This window comes from Neodiprion pinetum, chromosome 5 (assembly GCF_021155775.2).
Source record: "Neodiprion pinetum isolate iyNeoPine1 chromosome 5, iyNeoPine1.2, whole genome shotgun sequence".
Taxonomy (NCBI): domain Eukaryota; kingdom Metazoa; phylum Arthropoda; class Insecta; order Hymenoptera; family Diprionidae; genus Neodiprion; species Neodiprion pinetum.
Genome location: NC_060236.1, coordinates 17,664,105 through 17,689,655, shown reverse-complemented (window position 1 = coordinate 17,689,655; position 25,551 = coordinate 17,664,105). Strand labels below are relative to the sequence as shown.

The 25,551-nt window shown below is 36.6% G+C and overlaps 1 protein-coding gene across 3 annotated transcripts in view; it reads right to left on the bottom strand.

Moving 5' to 3' along the window:
• Nucleotides 1-2,830: 2,830 nt before the first annotated feature.
• The window catches only part of LOC124218794 (chondroadherin), an 82,617-nt gene continuing 59,896 nt past the window's right edge, over nt 2,831-25,551 (bottom strand). For 2 of the 3 annotated variants that reach the window (XM_046625625.2, XM_046625626.2), the window contains exon 2: nt 2,831-12,183. In XM_046625625.2, the coding sequence (XP_046481581.1) occupies nt 10,290-12,161 (1,872 nt within the window). In that variant the 5' untranslated portion in view covers nt 12,162-12,183 and the 3' untranslated portion in view covers nt 2,831-10,289. Of the gene's footprint in view, nt 12,184-12,662; nt 12,745-25,551 lie in introns of those variants that run through there. The other variant, XM_046625627.1, reaches the window with a different exon arrangement.

The window sequence follows — 25,551 nt, the reverse complement described above, 5'->3', positions numbered from 1 at the left end:
GAAAACTCAATAAGTTTTTATTTATAATAAACAATTTTTCCAATAGTTTTGTATCGAAATAGATCTTTTTTCTGCGTGGAAATAATTGTATTAAAATATATTAGCACGGTACCAAAATTAGTTTCTGGCAATTTGCAGATTATCGATTCACAAACGAAATCATTCTTGATCCATTGAAAATAAACAGAACACAATTTCGGCACTAAATGAACGGACTAAATGTGACTAATTTGCGTATCATGATTCTTAATTGAAGTTCATCTTTATTTGAATATGAGGGTTCTCGCTGTTTCGTTTTTATTCGATCGAAAAGAGTTTTGACAAAACTCAACTCAATTAACTTGAGTTTGTTTTTTCTGCACCCTGATTACATTACCTGCATATGGGATATTTTTTTTTTCTGTTACCATATGAAATATGCCACGTATTTTGTATAGCTACAAGCATGAACTTCAGCATACATTATACCTATAATCTACCTACTTATATGTTACACGTAATCTTTATAACGAGTATTGCTGGAGCACAGTTTAAATATTAATCTAGGTTAATCTTACTGTGTTCATTTTTCAGTCGCGATGTCGTAATGAAACTTATCTGTATATTTTGAAATTACCTGAAAAAAAAACGCCTAGTATATTACAAACTTATTATACCTTCCCTACATCTTGATTAAATGATGTATAAACAGTGCTATCATATTGCGTTGCGAACAATATATATATATATATATATATTTATTATATATGTGAAATAATCGCTTCGCGTATCAGAACCCCTATTTAATTACGATCAAGGATGCTATACTTATTTGTCGTCACAGCTAATGACAATATTTGTTTTCTGCTTTACAAGGACGATCATCGCTAATTTTCGACCAAGTCCGAAAACATAGATTATGGAGTTTAATTTGAAAAAAAAAAAAAAAAAAAAAAAAACAGTCATAACATTGATCGTCGATTATGGCTACTTTGAACGTGATAATTACACCACATAAGAATAATTTTAAACTGGTACTTGAAGTAATGGGGAAAAGGAGTTTGAAGATTTTTATGGTTCATTTTTTTCCGGGTTCTGATTTTTAATCATAAGCGTAAAATTTTCGTATTTTAATCGTTGCGTTCAAACGAAAGTGAACATTTTCCATGTATTACAAATCTCATTCGGTTTAAGGATTGTTGAGTTGACTCCTAAAACGAGTTCACAACAACATTAAGTGCCTACCTATGTACAGTATTTGTATATGTATAGATGCATTAGGTAGAGTATTTTTTTTTTTGCGTATCACACGTATGATGTACAATCTTGTTTAAGAACAAATTTCGTACACACGATGTCATATTGCGATGCATCAGTACTACAAACAGGGACTTGGAAGGTCTAACTTGACCCCTAAAACATGTGTATTAAGTTTAATTTTCTTTTTCTTTTACTGCAGTTGATTTCATTTTGCGTATTAAGGAAGAGCGCTTTGTTACGAAAATATTGAAAATCGATGTGCATATTATCTGTGGATACTATAAATATTTAAAGATTTTTACCGCTTTTGAAACAGGCAGCTTTTGTTCTACTTACGATAAAATGAACTCATAACTGTATGGAAAAGTAATTCGATAGGACAATTATATTTCATGGTGGGCCATTTCAAATTACGAAATTTCTTCAAAGAGATTTGTCACGTCTCGTTTCACGATCATGTTTAAGAATCCCACAGATTTTAAAGAGGAACGTGAGTGTTAATACATTTTTTTCAATGACAATGGCCATTTTTAAGATTGGACTATAGGTTTGTAAGAATGCGCGCGAATCAACCAAAGATCAGCGACCGAATCATTTTCTCGGAGCAAATAAGTATTTTGCTGACCATAAAGTAGATGAATAATTTCCGTGAATTTAGCCAAACTTTGGTTGATCGGACTCAGCGGTTTTCTACGTCTGTTGGTAAGTAGAACAAGTACAAATCGTACTTCCTAAATCCCCCTTTATTTAGGCAAATGTATTAACATTTTTCAACCAACACCTGGTTAAATAATATATGGTCAATGTCTCGGAGTCTCTGAATCAATGCGAAGTGTGACTTTCCCTGAATTTGCAGGACACATATGCGAAATGATCTAGTGCATACGTGTCAGAATGAAAATGTATCGTTGCTTTGATTAAATTTCTCCGTTATGTTCTTACAATTTAATTGCGAAAGGAAAGATATTGCGCTCGAAGATTTGTTTAAAAATACGAAGACAGAAAATACTGGATACGTTGACGAAAAGATATTGATGCTTCATTGCAAATCCCTTTAAAATTGTGAAAAATCTACCATTTTCTAAATGACTATTTTTTTTTTACAATATTAGCTTCGTTAAATATTTAATTTTACAATATGGAACCGATATAGGTTATGATCAACAAATAGCGATATTGAGTTTTAGTGACTTTGTGGAAAACAGTTTTCTAAGTAAACTCAACCACTGTGGATGAAATCGAATGAATCCAATGCAATCTGACCATTTTGCAGCGATTTGAATCGAAATATCGATATCCAAGCTTCTGTTTATAATTCCAGTGTTTTCTAGTTCTGTATTATCAACAAGATTTTCGCAGCTTACGAATATAATAAATTTATAAATATCGAATGTACGAACATATCGTGATAAAATTAGAAAAACGTATCGATTTTCACGCAATCAATCTTTTTAAGCTGTGATTTATGATCAGAAGAGAAGAAAGTGAATAAGAAAGACAGAAAGACGTGCAGGGTGCAATGTGCAGTCTGGGGGAAAAAATGGTGGAACACCGATTACGTTTACAATACTTAATTTCACGAACTCGGCGGTTCATATTATTCAAACATAAGTTTATTCATACTGTGTCAGTATATTTTATATCCAAAACGTAACATTGTCATTCATACAAATTAATAAATATATAAATATATAATATATTTGGTATTTATATATGTATATATATATATGTATACAATATAATCTTAACTGTTATTGCTTCAATTTTTACATATTTCAAACAGGGCCAGTAAATGAAGTACCGCACAACTATAAGGTTTATATGCATCGTATAATATTTATAGTGTATTACGTGTGTTTGTATGTATATAGAATAAACTTGGCGTTGTGTTTTTGTATTTCAATTGGCTAGCACGAAATCTTATTAAATACGATTTTTAAACGTTATATTTAGAAAATTATTGCATTCAGCTTGTATACAAGGAATATTCATCGGTCCCCTCCCTTCAAGAAATATTCCCCGTACATGCAATTTATGGGATTGAACGAAAAGAGTTACATCGGATATTCGTCTACAACGTGTGTTGTGCAAAATTTGTGTTTTATCGTCTTAAAACCGGCGTGTAGAAATATATTCACAATAGAATATGTTTGACGTATTCCATCGCATTTGTATTAATTGTAATTCAAACATTTCAATTGCTGAATTAATCTATTCCGTAGAATTTTCACCGCACCTAAATCCTCGACATCGAATGTCCAGAGGCGTTCCTCTTATTTCAGCGTTTTTGATGCTCTAGTTATCGGAACCTTAGGTTTCGCTGCATAATTGGCGCAATGAAAGAATTTAAGAATTTTTACTGCCAAAAATTATCATCGCAAATTTAGTATTTGCAGTATTCCGTCCATCTTGTATCATAATCTATGTGCTATCGTAAATCTTGTATATATATATTACATATAAAATCAACTAACGATTAAAAATTTTTGCTCAGGGCAATGATGCTTTTTGGAACCTAGTATTATTATTGCTACTGTTGAATGATATTAGCGTTTTTTTAAACACGATTCAACCTGATGAAATATATTTCATTGCAAAACAATCCATTAGAAACCTATAAATATACTTGTGCAAATATTTGAGAGCAACTATGATAATGGATTGAATCATCGGGCTCTGTAGCATCAACATATTATCTTTGTACATTTCTACGTAATTAAACAATGTTTGCGAATCATCGTTGTTCGGGTTAATTGGTTGATTGGTGGTATCGATTGATTATTATTGGCTGAATGTTTACCTCCAATCCAATTAGTTTGCACGAGTATTTCCTAATCTGGCTGAACCAAGTGTGATTTAAACTTGAGGGCGTTTGATTACACGATGGAAATCACTTGCTTCATGACAATACGTATGTAATCAAAGATAATGAAAGTTGTAGCTTGTTGTCTCCCAAAATGCCAGATGAATACTTGCATACATGTATTATACTACATAAACGAATCGTGCATGGCATGAAATTCAGAGTTGAAACAGCAGAGTTGAAGAAAAGGATTGATATTGTGTTACTCGTGTATTATAAGCGTCAAATTCAAGAAAAGATTATTACCATTTCGTTATACATGAGCAACTTTGGAGTGAGATTTTTTTGAAGAATATCAGAAACCATTAAAGAAAAAGTAAATCATCACCCTTTTCAGCATTGGATTTGGTTCTTTGAGTGCTGCAAGAATTGCTATGTGTAGGACGTTGTGCAATCTATAAAATAGGTTTTATAGATAATATTTTTCCACATTTTACATTAGTAAAAGGTACGTAATATTCGTCTATTCTAATCTTCTGATTTCTACTGAATTTTATCGCTTCTTATACAGAAAAATTCTATCAACATCATTTGATCTGATAAATGTTAAGAACCAATTGAGAACCGATAATTCTCATTTATTTCAATTAGCAGCCCTCGTGTTATGTCTGTATGAGTGTATGATATTGAATTTCGTACCATACTTGTAAGTGTACTGGTGTTATTTTGATTAAAATTGCTAATTCTTATGCAGGAATATACCTAGACGTTTTCCTCAAAAGGACCTGCCATCGTCTAGCTTATATGTGTTGCCAGTTTCGTAAAAATTTTACTAGCATGGTGGACAGAGTGACTGATGTGTAAGGAATCATGGCTGCGCCGTGAGCCTATCCTTTTTATCCCTTTGAGGGGCACATTTTTCTACTTAACAAATTTAGAAAATCATAGATCATCTCTATGTTTTCGAGGTCACCGATTACGATTCAGAAGTTAGAATTACGAAATTCAAAATGGCGGAAGTTTCCTGAAATTTACAACATTTTTTTTTTTGAAATAGCGTACGGAAAATTCTGAAAAAATATATTTCATTAAACTGTGTATGGAAAATACGTAAAAGAAATTTCAGAGCCTCAGCTATCTACGTTACAAAGAGAACCCTTTCTTTTAACGAGTTTTTCGTGTTAATTGTTTATAACAAATATATAAATAAGTAGTAATACAAGGGAGGTTTTGCGTAGCAAAACATACTTTGATGAGGGGTTGAAACATGGTAATTTGCAGGATTTTTTTAACGACGATCAATAATCAGACTATGAAAACGATGGTAACGATGCTGACGTAGAGCGCATTTTATCTGACGAGGGTGGGGGTAACCTTCAAGGGTTTGCGTCTGGGGAGAGCTTTGCCGGTAAGGTAGGTGTTTCTACGCAGAACCCCCGTGTATTAAATGAACATATTATTGCAATTTTGCATCAAATTTTAATGATTTAGACATCCAAGAGTCCAAAAAGTATTTACATGCATACAAAATATGCAAAAATATATTAGAAATACGACAAAACGGAGACTGAATAAGTGGGGCATATACGTCTCACTGTCCATCAAGGGGTTAATAGGTGAGAGGTTATGGTTAACTGTTACTTGTCAATCGGTTGATTCTAGGGAATTTCTTCTTATCAGTGAAAGTTTGTTTCAGGCTACGTGCATGGATATCAGCGAATCAAAATTGAGCAAGTTGAATTGCGCGCGCTACGGGCAGATCCTTGCAAGAAAACCTTGCAGTATAAAAAAACAGGTGCACCGTAGATTTATAAAATATAGCTCAGCAATGTATACAGTCTACACCGGAAGACGATTAATTGTTTTTCGCACACCTGTTCTCAGTGTGTATAAGGTTATAAATATGTAGGTATTCCAAGTTATTTCATTATAATTGGCATTTACACTTCGTAACTTGAGCTGAAACAGAAATTAAAAAATACCTCATTCACTGTGTGAGAGCATTTTCGTTGAGCTTTCGTAAATTTAAAAAAATGTCATAAATGAATAAATTCACATAATACCTACTTTCACTGACAGCGAAAATTGCAATTGACGAATTAGAGATAGACAGGCAGGCTGATTCACGTATTGTTTGCTAATTTTTTATCTGTACACCGTATGCTGATGAAACAGTTGCAGATGATCGAATGCTCTCCAATTGCTACTTCGGTAGTTTGGTAACTCAAATACAGGGCTACCAATTCTAATTGGCAATGAAGCTACATCCTTTGGATAGTAGGCGGACATATCGTAATGAAAGGGTATGATTGTATAACATGTCGATCAAATATCAAGCGGTTCAAACCTTGATGCACCAAGCTTCGTGAATTGCTATTTCAAGTTCTTGTATCTGCAGAGATGAAACGGTGAATCTTAGCAGGCTGAGTGACTGCGCCTGCGAAAACTAATAGAACTCCATTGCTCTGACAGATCGTACCACGGCAATATTTTCGTTCGCAAGGCAGGGGTGCCAACTTACTAGAAATGGAAGATGAGATTTTAATGTCTTCCGTATGAAGTGCGGAATTAAAATTATGTTGCTGTGATGACTCGTATCAATCATCGGCCACTAGTCAGTTGACGAAAAATGTTTGCTAAGCTTTTTCTTAAGGCTGATATCCACTATTTGAGACCAGCTTAGCCTCAAAAATTAGCATCACTTACATAACCTCGGAAAGCTACGTTTGACAGCTGTGGCTTAAGGTGGCCAGTCTGTATTAAATTCCGAATACCCCGCGCATGCGCAATCTGACGCTCAACCTGCTAAGTTGCACCGGTCCTTATTGCGAATGTCTGTGTTTTGGCACGTAGGTGACTTGCAAAATATCTCAACGAAGTCCGAGATCAGAAGCTGGATGATGCAGCTCCCTGTTGTTCAAGCGAGTTTCTAGGAATGCTTCGTCATTTGTAATGGAATTATATTAAAAATCAAATTCGGATCGTTCGGGAAAATACGGCTATGAGCATATTGGAAAACGGGATAATCGTATTATATGAATTACTCTGTGGTATTCCAGAAGGTTGATAGAACGCATAATAATCTTCACGTATCTTTAGACTTTTTTTATATAATAATATTATATGTATATTATAATCAAAATTGGCACCATCGTAACCCTAATTATTAACACTTAGTAGGTTTTACAAGTACTTTCCATGACTATTGACAATCCTGCCTAAGCACGAACGAATCGCAAACGAGTATTATCAATTTCCGATACGTCTGAAACTGATGTATACTTATAAGGAAGTTTCGGGAATTTGATCAATCTAGTAGCGCATATCAGTTTTCGTTGTTACGCATGTCAAACTTGTAGTCATGATAGCGCAGCATGATTTTAAATTTCAGTAAAAAGTTATCATAATTATTTCAGCTGCTTTCTAAGGACTCATAATCCTAATACAACAATAACTGTTCTCTTGATTATTTTAGTTCGTACATCACTAAAGTTTCACTTGATAGTGTGCATGTTGGATTATTGAAACTATATCGAAGTTCAATATGATACTGTTAATATATTGATCGAATCCATCTCAGTTAGGGCAGCCCGGAAAACGTAATGTTGCAGAATTCTTCGAAACTGAAATATGATGTTTTCTGAGGTAAAAAAAAGGAACTCATATTTTCTTGTTTGGCTAAATAACATTTTTCCCACGAAATTATGACTGTTCGAATATTTACGTGCTCGCTAAAAATCTTACAGTAAATCGAACGAATTTTTTCTTGAACACGCTATATCTATGGAACAAATTAACGCAATTCCAAGTTTCTGGTCTCATTTTGTGAAGTTTTTGGCGTTCTTTCAAAGCCCACGATGAAACTAGAAGATTTTTGAAAATTATCAACATGGTGACTTTTTATAGTAATGGAGAATCGAACTACGTACGATGTCGGAATTCTAGACCATATTTCTGTTCAGTCGAAGCACCAAAGGGTCTAGCGTAAAACATCGACGAACTTCCTAATCGAGAATTTCATCAGGCGTAGAAGTGTAAGAGACTTTTCAACTATCGTTTCATTAGAAATTGCTACATAATTAATGCCTTGTGTAATGAAATAAACTCTTAATTACAAAGTTCTTCGATGTTTCGCGTTAGACCATTTGGTAGTTTAGCTGAATAGAAATATAGTCTATATAGAATTCGGACATCGTACGTTGTTCGATTATCTATTACTTCAGCAGTCCAGCTATAGCTGGAACAAGTTTCTAGTACAATTTTTCTTCTATCAAAAACTCATCGTGGTTTGTAATAGTATAAAAACATTAAGAATAGTACAGAAATTGGAAAATTTCATTAGAACGCAGGAATTTGGTTTTCACATACGAAGGCATATCATAGCATCAAACTTATGGGATAAATGAAGCATATCACTCCGTATATTGTGTGAAATGCGGGACAGAGAAAAATCGGATTTGAGAGAACCAATTTTTTCAAATTTTTGACAAAGGGGCGCTATATTCAACTTCCAGCTTCTTCATGGGCTGTGAAAGTACGCTAAAAACTTTACAAAATGAAACCAGAAACTTGCAATTATCTTAATTCGTTCCGAAGATATAGCGTGTTGAAGAAAAAATGCATTTGTTTCATTAGAACATCTGTAGCGGGCGCGTAAATATTCGAACGGCCATAATTTTGTAGGAATTTCATTTTCCTGTCAAACAAGAAAATACGAGTCTCTTTTTTACCTTAGAAAACAACATATTCCAATTTCGTTAGGTTACAAATTTTCGTCCAATCAATTTTCGCTTTGCTTGACCAATTTGAAATGGATTCGGTCTATTATCATTTTACGATTCATCATTTGCTGTGAATAATTTTGCCACTGTGTATATCAATCAAGAAATGTACAAATCAACTTAAAGAATTCCCAATTTCAACGACAATATAACTTCAAGACTTTCACATCTAGATTTGTGAGCGCATGTTTATTTCTGGCCATACTTTCAAACTTTGAAAGCGTAGACATTAATCGAGAACTATAAAATATAAGTTTTTAGTTATGTCATCAGAATTATGGTTTCATAGGAAATAATAAATTTAGAACTTGGTTGAAGCTATTAAAAATGAATGATTAAAAAATAAGAAAACGTAATATCATGTTTCATCGGATTTATGATAACTAAAGTAGACGATTTACTTTTGTTTCTGAAAATTTGAGAACAGAGAGATTATGAACAGAATTGTTTTCGGAAAAGACTGATTTCAACTGAGGGCATAAAAGCCATTTGAAGCCCCGGTGGAATCTCTCACACAACTTGACTGTGATGTTTCGCAAAACTAATCTAAATGAGCTGAGCAGTGCAAAATGATATTCACCCTAGTTCATCGTTCATCTAATGAACACCTATACACATCCTGTGAAATGACTGCTTTGATTGTACATTTGATCATACAATTTGTACATTTGTGTTGGTCTTTACGTAACACCAGTACCCGATACCACGATGATGCGTCTGAAATTAGTGCGACTCTGAGAATTTACAAATTTTCAAGCAAGTGTCTTCTGGACGAGTGCAGAAGGCTGAGGAATATTTTCATTAAAGCCCCCAACTTGTCGTACACGATCATCTCTTGAGCTACATATTACTAATATCTATAATTAAGCTTGATTTTATTAATCTTATTTTCGTTATTACCTACATTCACAAAATATTTGAATTCTGACAGCTGAGCAAATTTATAATAAATTATGCGGATTTTACGTGAGCGAATGAGCGGAGCTGATACGCCACAGTTATCTCACATTTGACTTACATTCATTCTGAGCTTCATAATTGCAAGTGAAGTCCAACTTCATGGTACAGCGTAACCCCGCTAACGTCAACTTCACCTACCCAACTGAACAACCCTCCTATAGTACCTACTGCAAGTAGTCACTCTCGAGTCGAGCATCAATATCCGCATACACACACGCGAGCGTGAATCGGGATTTGAAAAAGTGGCGGAATTCGCTGGGGCCTAGTAGGGGTCCTGCGTAACGTTAGCGAGGTTCAACCGTGTACTATCCTAATGGCTCGCTCCTATGAAGACCAATGTGTCAGGGAGTCTTTTTCATCAACGAGCAGCTGCTATCAGACTCACGGAGACCTTGTTATATTCCGAAAGTAAATTCGCTTCTTTGTCTGACGAATCCTTCCATTTCCTCAGCTGCGCTCATTCCGCGATCCCTTTTCCTTTGGACTGATCACTCGTTGTCCAACAATCAGACGAAAACAATGTGCGGCTTTTGCTTCTGGTAGTGGAAGGGTGCATCGTAGTCGACGACAGGGGGGAAGTTTGACCTGTTGGTAGAGCTCTGCATATGGTAGAGAGAGAGTACTTCCGGAGCTTCTTCTTGCAGCGAGGTAACGTCCGCCACGGCGTAGGCTTCGTCCTGCCTTGCGTAGGGGTCCAAGATGTCGGTGGACCTCTGAGGCCGGACCAACACCCCTGTGGACGTCTCGTGGACACTGGGTCTTGCGTACTGCGGGGTCTCGTAGAGGTTGAAGTCTTTCGCGTCCCGCGAGGGTCGCGCCAGTTGCGCATCCCACTGCATCTTTCCAGGCGAGTTGTAGCCCACCTCCTCAAGCTGGGCTATCAGTCGTCTGCTGTACGACTCGGTGTTCTTGTCCAGCTCACTACCCTGGCCGACGTAGACGAGGAGTTCAGGCCTAGGCGCGGTGTACGCCGGCTGCTTCTTCCTTTTCGCCTTGGTCACGTAGACTATCAGGGCTAGTATCGCCGCCGTCGTGATTAGGCACCCACTGGCGAAGAGCGACAGATAAAGGGGACTCAAGTGACACCGTAGCGAGCTTTCAGGTAGCGAAATGAGCCTCTTGCCCTTAAACTCCTCGTCAGCACACACGATGTCCAAGGAGTCTACCTTCAGTCGGGACTCGTTTCGGTGCTCCTCGGACCGGATCACGTTCCACAGCCACTGGATGGAACAGTTGCACAAAAGCGGGTTACCCCCGGCCTGAAAAGAGGCGAGAGTGTCGACGGGAAACTGGGTCGGCTGCAGTGTCGCCAAACTGCACCTCCGTAACGAGACGGACTTCAGGTACCTCGCTCCATATAGAATACGTTCTGGAAGTTCTTCCAACTCGGTGTTTCCATCCAACGATATCTGCTCGAGATTAATGTTGTCCGCGAATGATCTGGCGTGAATCCGCGCTATTAAGCACTCCTCGAGTTCAAGGTCACGAAGCTCAAACAGGTTTTGGAAGGCGATCGTCTGGAGGGATCCTAGAGGATTTCGGCTGAGTATCAGCTTCGACAGCATAGTCAGTTTGGAAAGAGGAGCAGTTGGTACCGAGGTCAAGTTGTTCCCGGATAAATCGAGACGCAAAAGTCCCGGAAGACGGTCGAATGCGTCCTCACTAATGCCTCTTATCACGTTGTTTGCAAGGTCCAGGGTGATCAGGGACGGAAGGGAGGACAGAGAGTCTCTGTGGAGTTCTTGTATGAGGTTGTAGGCGAGGTTAAGGTTTTCTAAGCTTGGCGCGAGAGCCAAGTTGTTGGCGGGAGCCTCAAGAAGAGGATTTTTGTTCAGCACCAGGGTGCGAATTTTGTGGAGATTCTTGAGCAGGCCATCTGGAAGACTTGTGAGGGAGTTTCTGCTAAGATTTAACGATTCCAATTCGCTGGTGAACCTGAGTGCTTGCTTGTCGATTTCCGTTATGTTATTCCCACTAAGATCAAGCTCCCTGAGGGCGTTGAGGCCGTGAAATGCGTTCTTGGAAATCGTCTGGACGGAGTTGAAGCTAACGTTTAGGGAGAGCAGGTTCTGCTGGAGATTAAAATTGTCAGAGCCTAGAGTGTGGATGAGGTTCGAGCTGAGGTCGAGGGTCTCGAGATTGCCGTAGAACCCAAAGGTCAGATGAAGACTGGTCACTCTATTGCCGGCCAGGTTGATGTGCCGGATTTCCGGGTTCAGTTGAATAGGAACGACGTCGAGGCCAGTCGAGATGCAAGATACGCGCAAAAACTCGTCGTCGCACTTACACCGTGCCGGACAAAGACCACTAACGCCCGTCATGACGGCCACCATTACCGCCACGAACTGCACCCGTAACACCCACCAGCCGGCTGCCATTCCATATGAACTTCTTTTGCTCCTGCAACAAAAAGCATACCGTTTTTTCTATCGCATTCTATATGGTACATTCAATGATGGCCTGACTACTCAAGGCCAACGAGGCAAGTGGGTTTAAATGAGTAGACAGCTCAAAGGGTTGGCGAATTTTGGGAATTTATATCTCGCCGACTAATCGTTCAATTTGATTAAGGTTTATTTTAATGAAAAGTATATCGGTCGAGCTTAGATTGAATATTTTTTTTACTGGAATTAAATAATAGAAAACATTGGTATTGACAATAGCGACAATCATTTTGCTCGGTAACATGTTCTACAATTCCAGCGATATCCGAAAAATGGCTCAAACCAATTCACATTAAATTTGGAGACATTATTCTTAGAAATTGGATCCCATTTGCCACAGTCCAAGTTTGTTTCGTCCAAAATGGCGACAGTTTTTGCCAAAATTTTTTTTTCACAAAATGGAAATTCATTTTATGTCATACTAGAAATACCAACTAATGTATTTAGTACTTCGAGGGCTGAGACGGAGATACTGGCAAAACTGATCCAAGTTTTCTGATGGACCCCATTGGTTGGCGGTTTGTCAGCTGGTGATTCACATAGGATCCTTTGAATTCCCCAAAGGCAAGCTGACAAATCATCCGTATTTTTTGAAGAAAAACCCTTTAAAGTTTTGTGGACACCTTACATCCCACGCGTCGTCGTAGTCTCATTGCTGAACGGCCGAGTGGCTATTGTCCCGGGGTCAGTAATCCAATGTCCGGGTTCGATTCTGCCCGGGAGAACGATGTTATATTTCTTTTCAACCACTCGAGGGATCTAAGTAACTTTGGAGGGTTCTTTCTCGAAAAACGAAGATGAGTTCAAAGCTGGTCTCCTGGGGTTCAGAAAGATTGTACTTCAACTATCAATCTGTAGAACAAAATCAAAAACTTAATTCTGGTCCATCAACGCGGTATATCTATTTCCACACTCGGTACAAGACGTGTTATTTTTAAAATCAGATCAGATTTTGAGTTCAAATTTGTTACGCGCGTGATTTTTTTCGCTTCATTTTACCTATCATAAACAGTGTTCATCATAGTTTTGAAATTTTTTTACCCACAGGTTCTCGATTTATGAATTATTGCAAAGCACCTGTCTGAAGACTTCAAACGAATATAACTTGAACGGAACGAGTTGAAAAAAATTAAGATATGTTTTTTTTTGTTTTGAGTCATAGATTTAAAGGAAAGCATGAAAGAATTATATTTTTACAAAATAGTGTATAGAATAATTTCATGCAGGATTGTTTCTGATGTGAATCTCGAATTCTTTTGTGTAGAAATATATTCTGTAGAAAAATATTTCTGTAGAAACAATTTTGTAGAACATATTCCGTAGAACATATAGGCTCTATATAACTGATTTCTGTAGAATCAAACCTCATTCAAATAATGGTAAACCATTTGAAACTGCGACCTTCTCCCTCGCTAGATTAGAATTCATTTGCAATTCGCTCTATATATTTGCTCACATTTTTTAAATTTTATATAAAAATATCGAACACTTTCGAATACAATGTTTCTGAAATGAGCAGAACGATTTTCACTCATTGTCAGAGCAGTAATGTGTAATAAGACAATCTTTGTTAATTCATTGCATACAAAATAATAGGATTATCATGACGAGAGTATAACAAATAGATTTAAGGCACTTTCAGGGAGTTTCCAATCTCACGAAACAACGCAGAGTGGCGACTCGTGCATAATATCGGGCGAATTCCTAGTATTTGAAACACACAGAAGCAGAACAATTTCCATTCTATTCCATTTATTTATCTAGAGAAAATATTTATTTAGAGAAAAAATCACATATCTAGTTATTAAATACAAAACAAGAGCTACCTCCCCTCCCCCGCCGTACAGTATAACTCTGTGTGAAAAAAGGGTTACGCGATGTCAACGGTCATCGATAGGAATAAAGTATCTTTGACGATTCGGTCCTTTGAGGGGGGCCATCCTCAGACTAAAATTAATTTATCACGAGAAAAAAAAAATAATTTAACATAACGAAATACATCTTACAAGATGCAAAGAGCATGTAAGTAACAATGTTAAGTTATAATAACAGGAAACAGAAGAGCTAACATCAACTTATCGAAAAAGGAAAAGAGGAAAGAATAAAAAAATAGAACGGTGGACTTACATCAGTTACATCAAAAGTTGCCTAAGCTCATGTCAAGTCCTATGTCGGAAATCAGGAGTAAGAGGAAATAGCCGTTCCGTCAACTAAGCAAAATGAAATCATGAGCATATACCAAAAGAGATATAGTGGAAAAGAGAAAATACATACGCTGAAAAAGAGAGAGGGGGGAAAGCCTTGTTTATCAGATTCTTTTGGGTTCATATCAATCCAAAGAGAGAAATTGACGATTAAAGGGGGAACAAAAGACCACACATCGGACTTGAACAATGGTCATGATGGAAAAGAGCATGAAATATAAGAACTAATCCTAAGAGAGATGACCCAGCTAATTAAAACTAGTAACTAACCTAGGGGAAGAACTTCTTTTTTTAGGTAAACAGGTATAATCGATTTTTAAGTACTCAGTTTAAACATATATACAAGCGGTTCACACAAGGAAGGTGTAAAATTTTTAAATATTTTAAGGTTTATTTATTTATATATTATACATGAATTTTGTTTGAGAAAAAAGAAGATCTCGGAGTGTTTCTTTCCTAGCGTACGACGTTTATAAACACAGCTAAATAATGAAATTGAATATCGTAACGATAGTGTAATGATGGTTTTTTTTTCAAGAAAAAATCGTTCTTTTGTAACGATTTAAGGATTGTTGGAAATTCAGTGAATTGTATTTAAATCAAACTATCCTAATATTTTGGAAACCTAACTTCTTGAGGGTCATTCTGGAATTGGAAAACGGTGTGCCTGTGCTTAGCATTTTGTTACATTAACGTTAGTTTAACCTCGTGCTAAGAATAAACTTTCCCAAAATTGAACGATCTGCCGGCAATTATAACACACTTTTTATGTTCAATCTGAAGAACGCGACATATTCTATGCCATTATTTTACTATTGTCAATAGAGCTTTGAACGAATAGCCTTGCCACGTTGCGCCATATATCTTAATCAATTATCGTTCAAATCGTGTTTGACATCACTGAGCCACCGGGTGTTGTGTAATACCGATGATAGATTTTGGCAAAAAAATCGATTAAACCGAAATAAAACAGTTTCCAACGACCAATAAGAGACAACCTCACAAATATAATTGAACACGAATGCCATGTAATATATTAAACGTATATTTAACAATGCACGTTTGCAGAAACTTGTTACTTTTTTTATGTGATACAACTACAAATTAACTGATTTCGTACTTCTTCCTTTACTTGTGCTGTGAAACTTTGCTTCTCTCGAAATTTCGTGATTCTAGGTCAACGAGAAGTACCCTATAGGTTTTGATGATTGAGTTTGCGAGTATCAAAATATGTGACATAAATCGCCGTATATTTTGATTACGTTGACTTATTGTTAGAAGCTTGAAATTTTTACACTTCCAAGGGACGGTAGACTTTAGTATTTCATATTAACTTGTACTTGATTGCAGAAAAAGTTTCTTGACAGACGGACAGACAGATAGACGGACGGACAACAAAGCGATACTGTTATATAAGGGTTCCGTTTTTTCCTTTTGAGTTACGGAACCCTGAAAAGAGATAACTTTAAACGAACTACCACGAACCGTGGTGATGCAGGGTTTGCGGAGAACCGTTATCGCAGCGAATGCCTGTAATATAAATCCTTACTCGTATCAGCTGATCGATTTGGGGAGACAAGTATCGGTGATATTTTATTTGGACCAAGGGGCCCACCGTGACAAATAGAACGTACAAAGAACCAAAATGTATAAAAACAGTTCTGCGCGGTTAGGGGAGACGTTATCATCTACACTACGTATCTAATTAGATTATAATCCCAAAGAAATATTACAACCGTTACCAGAAATATACTTTCACCATTTTTTATGTATGGATAAAGGACGCGTAAGTCGATTACAACTATAGGGACTCTCTAAATTTGAATCGGTGAAAATTCACTGATAAATCCCAGTTACAAATATACCGCTAGAAAAAATTAGGGCATATGCGTTGGAAGTCAGTGACACATTGGTGAAAAGTCACTGAATCATCGGTCTATTTGCACTGGTTTGTTTCCAGTGGTATATTGATAACTGGGAATCAGGGAATTTTCGCCAATTTAAATTTAGAGAATAAAAACGAAGTCCCGATCGTTATCAAACTCCGTAAAAGTTACTTCACATAAAGAATTACTCGCATTTGTGTTGATTGGGAAGACTGTCGTGATTTGATCGATCAAATGATTTATTGCTACGATAAGACGGTACTGAAAGGTAGGAATTTCATGGAATTACAGTAATTCACATGTCGCGAGTCGGTACAAAAGTTTTGATTTGCCTGCCATTCTCGTATCTTATTTAATGTGAAAGATGCAGATCAAACGATTCGTGTACCATTTTTTTACGGAGAAAATGATGAACTATCGTTCACTGATATCGGACAAATAACACCAATTTGGTAGGAATGAATGGTGTTGGATAACGTGATCGTCTTAGATTATGAATTCCTGAATTGTTTCGTTCCGAATCCAAACGGTTGTCAATTTTTTTCATACGAAGTGGGCAGTACCTTTGAAAACACATCGGAGCTTAATTTACAGTTCAAGCCTCTGCTTGTCAATTTATGAGTTTGAGCGCTGTTTTGACTATCCGCATGTTGATGTATCCTCAAAGTATCCAGTCAACGTTCGACGAACGAAGATACATTGATTTCCGCGGTGACTTTTTTATTTTTGCAAAAAGTTGTGTAATGCAGATGCTGTGACACAGCACAAAATTCATCGTCGCGGTAACACCAGGGTTGCCACGTGATGGTAATTTGGCTCGATATACATCAAATTTTGATTAAAGCATAAAAAGTGCTTCTCATGATTTCCTTTTTTTTCTCGCCCAGAAGTGAGGCGTTCTAACCGCGTCACGTTAACGAGAATAACCAACCCTATACCACGGATCGATAGACGAATCGCCTTTGAGGAGTTTTAAATTTCTTTCACGATAAACGCCATTTTCTTTGTAGCTGTTACGTATATACATACGTTTAAATCAGGCTGGTCTTTAAATTTCTTCAATAAAAAGGAATTCGATTCAGGGGAGACCATGGATCAGGGACAAAAGGCAAGGATAATCAGCGCAAGTTTACAAGGAAGGGAGAAGTGGGCACTGAGATCGAAGAAGGTGTGGATTATTTGCCGTATTCGTACTTTTCATGGTAGGAACGATTCTGAATAAAATTCCCTGAGTGTTGATAGTAAGTATCTTGAAAATATTTAATAGTATCTTGGAAATATTCCAATCATATTTTAAATCCGTTACTTGTCTATCTGTTAAAATTCTACCTTCCTATTTTTTTCCAATGCTCTCCTTATCATGGATATATTTTCTCGTTGGACCATAAATCCAAATTATTTTCTGATATATTTCAGGTTTTCATGTGGATAGTTAATTCATTTTTGAAATTGTTTAAATTATTTATCTGCTAAATTCACGAATCAATATTGATTATATTATTAAGTATAATAAGATAACTATTGTCACAGCGAAAAAAGAAAATCATTGCTAGTACAACAATCAAGAATGTTGAAATCTCATAGAATTAGTTAGAATAATTGGAGAGGAATGGTTTCTCTTCGGCACTTTTGGAGTCTTGTCTTCGTTGTGAGTCGAGCTTTTGGGTGTTGGCTTCGTGTCAAGAATTAGAGAGCGAGTTCTGGACAATATTTTGTGCCGGGTCAGCGGTCGAACTGGCAGAAGCAGTGGCTCGGTAATTTCAGAAATTGTTCAGCTCGGTCGATAAGCCAAGAAGTGGGTGTGATCACATAATCGGTCGATAAGCGTGACTGCCATCTCTTTCTAAAGAATAGGATATCGAAAGATAGAACATAACGTCGGTACATCAGTTAGACATATCGGTAATGCAGAACGCATACTAAGAGAGTATTTTTTCAAAATACCCTCGCATTGAGATTTTCTTATTTTGTTGCAAAAAATAATACTCACATACATGTGTTGTTATTTGTTTGTCGATGCTCGTACTAGTCAAAAACGTTTTGTACTCATCACAAAGACCTTGCTGGAAAATCTACCCTAAAACGTAGGATTATACCTCGACTCTTTTTTGATCATAGGAAAGAAATAGCCATAACGCGAAGTTACTGATACAAGATTAGAATCTTTCACACCAGATTTACGCATTCGAATGTGAAATTGGAAAGAAATTTGTCACGCATTCGAATATCTGCACAATATTTTGCAGCGACAAATCTCCACTCGGCCTACTAGAATTGGAAACAATCACACAAACACGAAACATCGGAAAACGGATAATGTAAACGTTCATCACTTCCTTATATATGCAAATGATCGAGATCGCTTCTTAGGATAGAATTTTTCCTCCTAAAAATAATTATAAATTACTATCACCTAAATGTCAGTGATATTTCTAGATATCGTTTGAACATTTAACCTTTTGAATCGCGTTTTACCAAATAAATGGAACTAAACGATTAGTAGGGCAAATACCAGCAATACACCCAGAATTACTAAGGGACTAAGGCAGATAACAGCAATTACTATTCACCGCACACATCGCATACTCAAGGGTCGCATGACCCGGGTGGAGTCGATACGACAGGGCCTCTATTATAGTGTTACGATTAACCGGATGCTACGTTGCGTAGAATTGTCCGGGACTTTCACCCTATCCGAGTTTCTAATGTTCTGCTCTCCCAGTACCGAAGTTACATACATAATGCAAGAGAAAGGTTTCCTGGTGATCCACAGACTCTTTGATTGCAAAGTGGTGCTCAGCAAATCGTGCATGTCACAACCTATCGAAGATGGACCCTTTATGATTTTATCAACTGCATCTATGCAGGAAGTTTTTTCCATTAGATATTTATCGGCCAAAATTCAATTTCTGTTATTTTTATATATATAATTATTATATATATATATATATATATATATATATATATATATATATATATATATATATATATATATATATATATATATATATAACATTGTGTGACTTTTCTTGACATAATTGAATAGTTAAAGTACATTTGAATTCGAAAGAAATTCGAGGCTTCCTGTAACTGAGATATTACGATTTAGATCGCACAATTATGGTACCGTACATAACAAATAATGAATCTAAGCATACACTTTCTGTTATTAAGTGGTTAGTGAGAAGAATGATTCTATTAGTGTGACTATACATAAGTATAATTTCAGAAGTTTTCACTCAACAAATGGTACTTTTATAATAATTTGCTTCATATTGAACATCACAAGGCGTGACATTAAAATGGGACACGTTTCGAGAATGGCTAAACAATATTGGTATGAAAGATAATTGTTTTTTTTTCTTCTTAATATATAATACACGATATCACAAAAAGTAGAAGTGCTGAAATAGCTCATTGACGATATTTTGGTATAATTTTGTGAAAAACTCATAAGTGATTTTTTGTTGCCATCTCATGCTATCTAAAAACATCGCGGTCTGACAAAATTCAGGCACTATAAATATAATATAAAACACTATACGATTCACTAGATAATGCATTAAATGATTACTACGGTTGATGGCTCACACGTCGCTGATTGATGATGACATTTACACGAGCTCTGGAGTTCAGAATAAGCTGCCCTACTGGCGGGTACGTTCTATAATTAGAATTGTGAAATGGATTTGCACCCCAAACGAGTACTTACTTTAGAATTATACATTTATATTATAAAATATTATACATTCACTGATATGTAGTTTTAGGCAGGTACGTAACGCTATTCAGAAAGTAAACCATACACGAGTAGCAATTATATTATACGCGTCATTCCACCTGATAAAAATCAACATGAATCACTGTTAATGTAAATCTCATTGTCAGGTAATATACTTTTCAGAATGGTAATATTATTAATGATGCAACGGTTAAAACTTTTGTGCTGATAATTAACGCGAACAATGTAAATTTTTTTGAAAAACACAATTAATTTGCGACCATTAGTTTCTTAACTCATTACTTCTAAATAAATGTTGATATAATTTTTAAAATGACTCGGAAGACAATAAAAAGAAACTCGAGAACTTTAGTGGGTTGAGAAGATTTCAAGAATATCATACTTTAACAAATGGTTGAAAAATATCTGATTGATAATATTTTTAGTTTCAAGTATTGATCATTTACCGAAATAGCAATTGAATTGAATGAAACTCAATCGTGACTTACAAGTTAAATAACCGAATTGAATGCTGAATGGCGCCAGATACATCGACTTACGTACAGTTTCTTTTAATTTCATTACTTCTACTTCACGATGGAATCTTTTTATTTTACAATCTAGAACAGATGCAGTTTGTTTGCATGGTCCAAAACGTATTTGAAAATATTATCCAATGCCATAACATTCCTTCCTATCGCTCGTATCGCCGTTTCACCGTGACAAGTGACAACATTTCAGAATAAGGCACTTGGGCCGAATTGGCGATATAGATGCCGATGGATTTCGCCTCGCTGCCGAGGGCGTTTGGGCTTCCTGTCGAATCACCCGAGGGAAGCTTTTCGCACTTCTTCAATGTCCTGGAGAATGAAAAGTATACGTCGGTGTCTTATCATAGATCGAATTTTATTCCCCGAAGAACATGAGTGTAGATGAGAAGTTGGTTTTTCAAGAACCATACGAGGAAGCTTTATGAACTCCTTGACTGTCAGTGATACCGCATATAAATATGCGGAAAAAATCAGTGCCTTTTTTCTGGCTTTATGACAACACATTCACACTTCAACGATTTGATCGTGTTAGGGTAGCTTGAGATTTTTGACATTGCTGAATTCAAATCTGGAATCACATTCCTAGAATTCAGAATTGCGGATTCAAAATGGTCGATTGAAAATTTGAAAAACAGTTGGATTTTGACAGAGAAGCGATATTTCATATCTATATCGAAGACATTTTTTGTTGTAACAAGTCGAATGGTTCGGTTAAAGAGGGTACCCTATTGTGATGAGTGTTGAAACAGACTAATTTTCACAAATTATTTTCGGAAAAGGTATGGCTGCAATATTAACAATTTTTATGATATCAACTCAAGTACACGTTGCGAAGTGTGTCCAAAAAATTTTTTCGTAAAGAAAAACAATTTGATACAGATATATGTCTCTTCGCGACTTTCGATGATTTTCGTGTCCAGTCGATTGTTGTACATGATATCGCAAGTATGGATAGTCTGACATAAAAAAAAATATGTGCATTAAGTACATTGCATTAGTTTTCGACTGACGAAGCTCTTTTTTTCCTCATTGATAACGATGAAAAATTGCTGAAGTTTTTTCAACGTTTGCGGCTCAAGAATACGTTGTATTATTATTAATGACTGTTAAACAAAACGTGAAAACGATAAAATCGTTCGTCGGCTGAAAAGCACTATTCTTTCGAATATGTGTATCAAACCTTGAGTAGATTCATCGATTACAGTTCGAGATATCGTGTACACCGTTTCGAAAAACGTAGTTTGAAGACCCTTCTCAACGTGTGCACGAGTCGTTGTCAAAGAAAGTAACAGTATTGCATCAGTAGTTTTTCCGAAATTAATTTATGAAAATCAGCCTGTTTCGATGCTCGTAATAGAAGTGCAACCCCTTAAGGTTCCTGAATTCCTGACCGACCACTTGATGAAGTATAAACGATGCATAGTTTCTGGGGAAATGTTTCGGTAAAATTTACCGAATGAACGTTATGTTCAAGATGTTGACACGATAGAGGTGTAACGTGGTATCTTAAAATGTGACTGAATAAGACACTGCTTCAAATTTAGACCGACGAAAAGAGACGCCATCTCGAAGTGTGACTGGGAAAGATGCTATCTTAAGTATGCCTTTACCATCTTCGAAAGTAGATTGGGAAAACTATACTGCAGTGCGTGCATAATAATTACTGAAAAGCGATACGGTAAAATAGATTTATGCAGCATTATATACTGCGGTATACAGTTAAAAAAATTATCTCGTTTACCATGACTTACAATTATATAAGTATTGAATATCTGCAACATTAGAGTTTCGTAAATATATTTCTGCTTGGGCCGATAAAAAATATTTTCGAAAGTGTCTTCTCTAATCGGATTTTGACATATCATTTTATACCTCAGATTTATGTTGACGTAATTCCATTGTCACTGCCAACAACTGCTTGATACAAGAGATTCAACAACAATCTGGCCTAGCTGTCCGGTATTGACTCAGAATTTATTGACTTTTCAAAAAAATTGTCGGTGTTCTAATAATGTTCGCAATTTTAAACTCTCAAAACCATGCTAAAAATATTGGGCGTGACTCATAATGAAACGCTCAAACGAACAGCAGCCCCGATGTTTTCGGGAGCGTACTTATTTTCGGTACGACGTCATTTTGTGCGTAAACCCGGCTGTGACTAAGCCAAATAGACAAACTGTACAGATTGGCTAACAATCAATTGGAGGGAGCGTGAACTTGATATCCAGGTGACTCATGCTGTGCGCGGTTGAGGGTATCGGAATTCCCGAGACGGGCAGTTTGTGGATATTGATGCTACGCCACCAAAGACGAAGAGCAGCGTGCTTACACTTTCAGGGATGCTACCGGGCCGGATGCCTAGACGCTGTCATACAATCAACCTCAATCAAGCGTTATCGACTGGAATTGATAGGATGGATAAGCGATTTGGGGGGACTGCAGGGCAAAGACCGTACGACCATCTCAGTTAGGTTAGAGGTTCGGCCAGAGAGTGATAGAGATGTAAGGAGAGTTCACGTTCGACGCGAATCTTGATGTTGCTCCATTCACGCTGGAGCGTATTTCTTGGATGCTTAATGAAAATCACACAAAATACGGTCCTGTTTGTTAATCGATAATGATCAGATTATGAAAGAGAGCCTGAGGAATTGACTTATTCGCATGAGTAACGACCGGTACCATAATTTTTTGATTATTAGATGCACTTTGGGACAATGGATCTGAGACGGCTAATTTTTAACACTAGACAGTTATGTTGGCAACACAGAGAAACCTACAGCGCCATAGTCGGCCGAGCGCGAAACAGACTCATTGTCAATCTCAATAAGCATAACATAACCCATGACCGTCGAATCTGATCTTAAAATACGTGTCATACGTGTCAATCCAACAAGTCATTATCCCCGCGATATTCCAAGGCTAGATTCGACGATCATGGGTTATGTTACGTTTATCGAGATTGAGTTAGTTTCGCGCTCAGCCGACTGTGGCGCTGTAGGTTTCTCTGTGTTGCCAACATAACTGTCTGGCGTAAAAAATTAGCCGTCTCAGATTCATTGTCCCCAAGTGTACATTACTTACTGCAGCCATCTTAATTCCCAACCTCTTTATTGCAGGAAAATCGCCGTTTTTGTCATACAGAAATATTTTTGTTTTTCAAACAAAGGCGATCAATAGCACTCTCTCTAACAATAACCCCGTGATCTAAGTCCGAGTTTGCACATTTTACTTCTTTCTCGCAGATAGCACAGTATATTCTACGTATATTTTGATATTATGGTTAACAATCCTTTGCGCAGAATATTCCCCCCGAAGTTCCTATATATTTTTTCAGAATACCAAACTCATATTATGTCGATGGCCCGGTCTGGAATTAGCATACGGGAGAACAGACGCTTCAACTTTGATGTATCAAGATATGAATTTCTTATCTCGTGATAGATTTTGTAGTTCAATTGGACTAGACATTTTCCAGGTGGGCCATTTGTCGTTAGAAGCGTGAAAAGTGCAGCAACGAGGATTTCAGTTTCATTGTTCTTGCATCTTACTTACGTTTGGTTGTAGGACGTCCAAATAAAATAGCTTCAAAACCATTTGCCTGCGAATACAGTTTTTCAATTTTCATCATTTTAGCCAGAAAATATATTTTCAATGGTCGGCTTCAGCCTTACATTAATAAATCAGATCGTTAAAGTTGTCAATTTGAAGCATTGATATTTAAATGTAAATAAGGAAAGAAAAAAATTATCATGACGATAATCGAGAAATGTGGAACATAATTATAACGACGGAATTATTATTAAAAATAGAAGATCATGCATTCAAACTTATTTTTAATATATATTATTAATAAATTATATAATAAAATAATAATAAATTATTATTTCAATGTCAACTTTCACTAGAAAAAAACATGTACATGTACGATCTTCTACCGCGAATGTTGCTGCTTTGGATGTTACGCTGATGTTATATCATCTTGTGTAAGTGATACTCGATATGTTGCTACGAGACCACAAGGAGGTTATTATACTTGCATCCTGATCCGAATACCGTTAATTCCAGACTGTTATTAAACATAAGTATACTGTCCTGGGATGAGCCTCACGATTTCACGTCAACGTCCGACGAAAATTTATACTTCATACGGTCCGTTGAGTCGTGGGGTGAATCAGTTCATCACCCGTGACGTCAAGAACGCAGAACTCAGGTAAAAGAGGTGCGAAAAGCAGAGACTCCGACAATTTAGTTTTTCCGACGCTGTCACCCTTGACGCACTTGACGAATTGGACGTACCACGGAGATTAGCGTTAATTGCGCGCCACGAACGATGCCCCCATAAAGAATAAACGTTATTACGCGTCAAATCACACTGTCCAAGGTGATGTGAGACGTGAGGCTGACCCAGCTTCAGAAAAATCGTCTCGACAGATATGAAGGTTATAGCTTATCTCAGCCGAGATACTGATTGTGACAGAAAAAAATTCATGTTTGTGGGTATATCATGCATACCTGTAGTTCAAATAATATTTTTCTCGACCGAAAGTGTACCGAAAAATATATTGCGTATGCAACACATCACACTGGGTTATCGGCTTAATAAGGAAAAAACGGAAAAAAGCGTGCAGTTTCGAATTTTCGACACAGCGGCTTATGGGAGAAGTACTTACTTTTGAGTCTTAAAAGCTTTTTTTTCGAAATACAGATGACATCTGGATAATTGACTTTTTTATAAAACTGGTAGTGTATTTTATAGCTTGTAATTCGTAACGTCAACGTAACAATGGGCTTTCTGGAAACAGCGTTATTTACCAACCGTACATTTATCTGAAATTCAGTAAATCATTAAACATACCAAAACTTACTCATATTCTGAAAACTGAGCACCTCTATAGTCACTGGAAAGTTGTGAAACATCCATTTTATGGCAATTATTTGTTCCGTTAACAGTCATACTAATTT